At 51.0% G+C, this 6,000-nt stretch overlaps 1 protein-coding gene across 1 annotated transcript in view; it reads right to left on the reverse strand.

The window, feature by feature from the left end:
* The window catches only part of CLVS2 (clavesin 2), a 54,939-nt gene extending 51,265 nt beyond the window's left edge, over positions 1–3,674 (reverse strand). The window contains exon 1 of the mRNA XM_053939176.1: positions 3,188–3,674. Within this exon, the coding sequence (XP_053795151.1) occupies positions 3,188–3,576 (389 nt within the window). The 5' untranslated portion in view covers positions 3,577–3,674. The remainder of the gene's footprint in view (positions 1–3,187) is intronic.
* Between the last annotated feature and the right edge of the window lie 2,326 nt (positions 3,675–6,000).

A 6,000-nucleotide genomic window follows, 5' to 3' on the forward strand; every position in this document is an offset into this window, starting at 1 on the left:
ATAGCATCAAAATGGACTGATATTCCTGGGGACTGTGTGTCCAGGTGCCAGGAAGCATACGCAAGACCATGCATGACAACAGATCCCTTGCAGCTGAGAGCTGAAGTTAAGTGCACTATTAACTGAAAAAGAACTTCACCAGCTCGACACATTAGGAAAAAGGGAGTCTTCAAATGCACAAAGACACCTACAAACCAAATGTAGTTAAGAATCAACAATCTGGAAGCTAATAGGGAAGGTTGATCCCTCCCTGAGTGCTATCCAGCTTCCTGGCAGGAATGCCACTGACCTTCATTTTCCCCATAGAAAAGACAGGGTGGAGAGTTAGCCTGGGTCACAGAAAAACTGCTGGCCTACTGAGTGCATCATCTTTCACCTTCCCTTTTTTGTTTGTTTGTTTTAAATACATGTCTGATTGGGTTGTTCAGATGGCAGGACATCTGGTACAATTTTCAGGCCCTGCTTTAATTTAATGATTTAACATCTAGTACACAGGCTTGTTTTACCACAGGAATTTTTTGCCTCCTACACTTTTCTTTCTAATTGGAACTATGTAAATCATAGGCTGACAGTGCTATATAAATCATCTCTAATATGTCTGCCATTCATTTAAATAACAAATTGGAACTTTTTTTTTCCTAATTGTTACATCCTGGCCATATTAATTTGCACGTATAGGATAAAAGTGGAGGCTTGTTGTGCTCTATTAACTTAGTTTATGAAGCACACAAAGAGAGCCTAACCAGACAGGCTTCAATAAGTAATCCTCCTATTGTTACTGTAAGAGGAACACTGGGTTATGTACTGCAAGATCTCAAGTCAGTTGAAGCATAAGCTTGAGACATATTGCATAGCAGCCCAGGCATAAGTTCCACAATGCTCCCCAGGTTCAGCCACTGAGCATCAGATAATGGAAGGCACTAAATTAATTAGAAAAGAAAGTGACCTAGCTCCATTCCCAGATGTGTCACTGACTTGTCATGTGCTTTGGAGCAAGCCACTCCCCGCAGCTGGGCTTCAGCTCTCTCTGCTTTGTCTGAGTGGTCTGCATGAAAACAAATCCCTCGCTCGGGCAGAGAAGCATGCCATGAGCATGCAGGTGCTCAAAAGCAGTAGGCACCCAATTACAAACACATCCATTAAGTACTCTAGTGTACCCCAGCCACTTTGGTGTCATGGCATAAATAATATTAATCATACCAATAGGAGTTCATGAAAAAACCACAATTGCTGTGTCAGCTGAGCTCATGTACTTTAAATATAAGCATCTTCAAAATCAAGAAGAAAATAAACCTATTCTTTCTAAATGGCAATTATTACTTTAAATGCTACTTTATCTCTGCACTTGAATTCTTGGTATTCTTTTGACTAGGATCAAGTCAAGTAATATGACAAGTGCCACACAAAGCTTTAGGATTTTTCCATTAATAAGAAACAACAGTATACAGTAGGTCATGCTACCTTTAACAAGGGAACTTCTTCATCATAGACATACAACCTAATAAAAGTCCTAAACATGTGTTTCTTTGCTAATTCTTCCTTCAGGGATTTTTGAGAGCTTGTGGAGTCATTTTTAAAATTAAAAGTTGACCCGGTCCTTATGTGGGAAACAAGGAAAGTCCTTATCTGGGAATGGAAACACACTCAGTGAGTCCTTAGCCTCATCACCACTGCTCTTCACTCAGCTTTTATGCTCCATCTGCTAGAAAAGCAAAGCAGAAAAAGGACGCTGGCCCCAGCTCTACATATACTCATCCACCCTTTCTAGTCATTACCGTGGCTGTGGGCAGTTTTGATTTGGGCCAGACAGCTTTCTCCTAGTCCCAACACTTGATTCATGGCTTAACAAGGGAAAGGAAACTTGTCCCATAGGCAGTGTGGGTGTGGCTGGCATTTCTGAAGGAGAGGAAAGCCAAGGTGGCCCAGCATCCCTGTGGACAGAGACGAGTCCGTAGCTGTAACACCAGCCGGGGCAGGGAGGGGTGGGAATGCTCCCTGTGATGTCAGTCCACACAGCCCGCAAGAGGACAGCTAAACGAACACCTAAAGGGCAAACTTAAACATGCCTCTCCCCCAGATTTTGTCCTTTCTATCCACACTGACAGTTGTTTGAGTCCCCCCAAAGTTTCAAAGTAGCTGAGCTGAGGATATCTGCACTGAGCACTCAGCACTATGTTGATGGCAATAAGGATGGCAACTTACAAGATTCTAAGTTTTCTCACTAAAAACTGAGAAATCAGATCTTAAACCTACACTCAGGTTGGGAGCCAAAGAAAACAGTGCAGTGCTTACAGACACAGGTTTTAGAGAATTTAAATGTACTGAAATCAAGTCATTTTTGTGGATATAATTTTAGACTGCAGAAGAAACTGAGTGTGACACCCCCACAATGTATTTAGAATAAACAGTGTGACATAATATCAAACCAATTGCTAAAAAGGGCCTTGATGGGAGACAGCCCTTGAGTCACCCTACTAAAGCATCTTCAGCTTAGATAGTCCCAAAAAAACAAAGAACAGAAACTGTTCTAGAGACTAGTCTTCAATTTGCTATCAAAGCTTTGTGTATTTGGATCCTATTATGCAGAGAATTGACATTGGGAGCAGCATGAGTGGAGAAAGAAGTGGTTACAGAGGCTTTCATCCTGGCATTTTCAGGTGGCTCAGGAAGCGCTTTCTTCATCTGAGGGAAAGGATTCAGAGTCTCAGCTTCCTGCACAGGCAAACTTTTCAGCTCAAAAGCCATGATGGATACTCCTGTTCTACACACAGCATCTCCCACTTTCTCCCATGGAACCTGAGCAGCTTTATGTGTGCTGAAACAGGAAGACCAGCCCAGAGTGCAACCAGCCTTTGTCTGGGGGATAAGCACATCATCTACGTGCCAGCTCACTTCGACTCAGGGGAGGCAGAAGGGTGTCAACCTCCTAGCAGACAGTTGAGAACTCCAGCAGCGTCTACTTGCCTCCCAAAATTCACACCCCAATGGATGAACTGGTTGAAAGGGCCTTAAGCCACAAAACGTATTTCTTCTTTATTCTCTCCCTCCAGGCTGCTGCCCAGCCCCCTGTGAGCAGCGCCGGGTGTGTCCCTGCTGCCCACCCTCTCTCCCTCTGCTCTGGCACCGCTTTCCCACGCATTGCCCGGGTGGAGAAGGGGTTGAGGTGGGCGAGTGGCTCTGCTTTTACCTGCTCTGGTCCCAGTTGGCAGCAAAAAGGACGAGGATCTTCCTGCCGTAGTGGTCCAGGTTGGCCAGCCCGCCGGGGAAACCATCCTTCAGCGCTTGCTTGATGCCCGGGTCTGTGGCCTTGAAGCTCTTAAACATGTCCAGGTTCTGCTGGCGATATTCAAAGTATTGGGCCAGGAGGCGAAACGCCTCGAAGTGCTGAAACTTCCTGGCCCGCAGAAACCGCAGGATGAAGGCATCGTCGGTGCGGAGGAAGCCGATGTCCGGCCGGGTGATGACCATGTCCCGCACCTCCTGGATGTCCTGGTGCAAGGTGTCGGGGTTCTCGTTCAGCTCCAGCCGGGCTTTCTCCAAAGTCTCCGGGGAGAGACCTGCCTGCAAATGAGTCATGGCGCTGCCGTCCTCCTCCTCCCCGGCTCTGCTGCCTGCGCTCCTCAGCCTCCCGGCCGCTTGGCCCCCGGAGGCGGGGTGCCCCGGCACGGCCGGCCGCCGCTCCCCCGCCGCGCCGGGCCTCGCCCCGCCGCTCCCCGGCCCCGCCGCCGCGGCCAGTCCGTCCGCCGAGATGCGAGCGGCTCCCAGGCAGCCGGGTCCCGGCGGGGCTGGCACCGAGACTGCCCCCGGGCTGCTGGCGGAGGCGCGTTATCTCTCTGACATAGCGCCCTCCCCGCCGCGGGGTCCAACGCGCCGCATCATCCCCGCAGCCGGTCCGCGGAGGCGCCGAAACCCGCCGGGAACGGGGCTGCGGGCTGCCGGCTGCTGCTCACCGCCCGCCCCCGCCGGTGCCGCTGTCGGTGCGGATCTCGGGCAGGGCGGCAGCGAGGAACCCGGTCGCTAGGCAGGGCGAGCGGCGCCCGAGGATGCTCCCCTGGCCCGGGGCTGGCAGGGGAGATGCCCTCCCCGAAGCAGCACCATTTACGTAAGATCAGCGCTCACCCCGCTTCAAAAGCGTCTCCCTTAATTTGAGGAAGGGTTAAGAAGGAGGAAAAAAAAAAAAAAACAACAACAAAAAAAGCACCACCGCCACCAAACTAAAAGAAGCCAGCGAGGAGGAGGAAAGCCGATCCGCAGGTACTTCGCCGGTACTGCTGCCGAAGCGCCTTCCGCTCGCCGGCGCGGAGCCCGGAAAGCCAAACGGAGCCTCGGCCTGGAGGATGCTCGTCCCCCCCTCCCGCGCCCTCCTCCGCTCCCCGCCCCGGCTCGCAGACGGCAGAAGCCGGCGCGGGGCTGCCCGCTGCGCGGCCCCGCCTTGCGCGCGCCCCCGCTCGGGCCCGCACCCGCTCCCGCTCGGGGGCGCGCCCGCCGCGCTGCGCCCCCGGCCGCGGAGGCAGCGCGGGGCGGGCGCTCCGCCGCTCCCCGCGCAGCGCAGCGCAGCCCGCGGGGTGCGGGGCTCCCGGCGGCGGAGCAGGGCGCGACTGCAGAGCCGCGCCGCTGCCGCCGGCGCCGGGGGTGCGCGGAAGAAGATGGTGGTGGCCCGGTGCGGGGCGGTGGCCGGGAGGTTGCGGGGTCAGCGGGGCCACGCGTACGCCCCCACGGAGCATCCCGCGGGAGTCGGACCAAGCGTCCGGTCTCGAGGGCGTGACAATAGCGAGATGTTGTTCATCAAGCGGTGGTTTTCCGAGCGATCCTCTCTTGAGATCGAATTTCCTAACATGAAGCACTGTAAGCTCAAAAGTCTGGGAACAAAATAAAGCAGCCCCCTTTTGTGGCCTCGTGTTTGGAGGCATGTCTTTAGTTGCTTTATATTGCAAAGGGCAACAATATCTTGCTTCTCTGTGCAGAATATTTCCCTGAGGAAATATGTCTTTTTTTTATGCAGGAAAGTTTGATGCTGCAGTCTCTTTTGGGAAAAGTTTCTACTGAAAAGCATTTGACCTTTGTCTGTAGGACTGGACCTTCCCGATGCAAATGCACCTGTGAAAATCAAGCTTATACAAAAGACACGGCAAACACGGGCAAGCCTGCAACATGTACCTCCTCCACCTCCTCCTTCCTATGGGAAGGGCATCTCTTTAGTACTGTATTGGGCTCCTTTCCCAAGGTGACAAAGCCAGAGCACACGGGCTGAATTACTGAAAAGGCACTGAGGCCACTGCTCCGTTCAGAGGGTATATCTGGAGAATGCACCAGAAGAAAGTAGAGGATGGGTTCACAGACAAATAGGGGGGCTCATGGAAACATTTCAGTGATAGCCTGCATGGTCTGCAGGCCATCACCAGGTGCTTGGCAGCAGGAGGGAGCCCTCTGCAGTGAGCAAGGTCCAAGCAGTGTGCAATGCTTCGGTAGCAAAATTGTCATTCTTTTGGAGGCTAAAGAGAGTTTTTTCAGGTTTACTGGATTTTTTATAGGTTCCTGTGCTGGGATCAGACTTCCCATGTCCTAGTTTAAGGAGAAACTTTTGGAAGGACCAGTCAAATAATGCCCAGTCATTGTGCCCCAGCTCTGTTCAATCTTAATTTCATTATGTGATTTGAGATGTCTCACAAGAGAGAAAGATATGCTATCTATCTAAGGACTGAATCACTCTCTAAAAATGCTTATTTCTCTTTGTCTGATAAAATGACTTTAAATTACCCCCCTTTTGTAGATGTGATTCATCTGGGTTGATACCTTTTTCTTAGAGCAGTTATTGCTCCAGAAATAGTTTGTGCACTTTTTTTATTATTTTCTATTATTCTGAAATCTTCATTTCCCTTTGTTCTTACTATCTTCCTCTACATTGCCTCCACAGAGAGCCTTTCAGAACAGCAGTTTCCATCACCCCTGTGGAACAAACTGCCAGATTTTCCCTGCTATCATTTTCCATTTCTGATGCTT

The sequence above is a fragment of the Vidua chalybeata genome, chromosome 3 (assembly GCF_026979565.1).
Source record: "Vidua chalybeata isolate OUT-0048 chromosome 3, bVidCha1 merged haplotype, whole genome shotgun sequence".
Classification (NCBI taxonomy): Eukaryota; Metazoa; Chordata; class Aves; order Passeriformes; family Viduidae; genus Vidua; species Vidua chalybeata.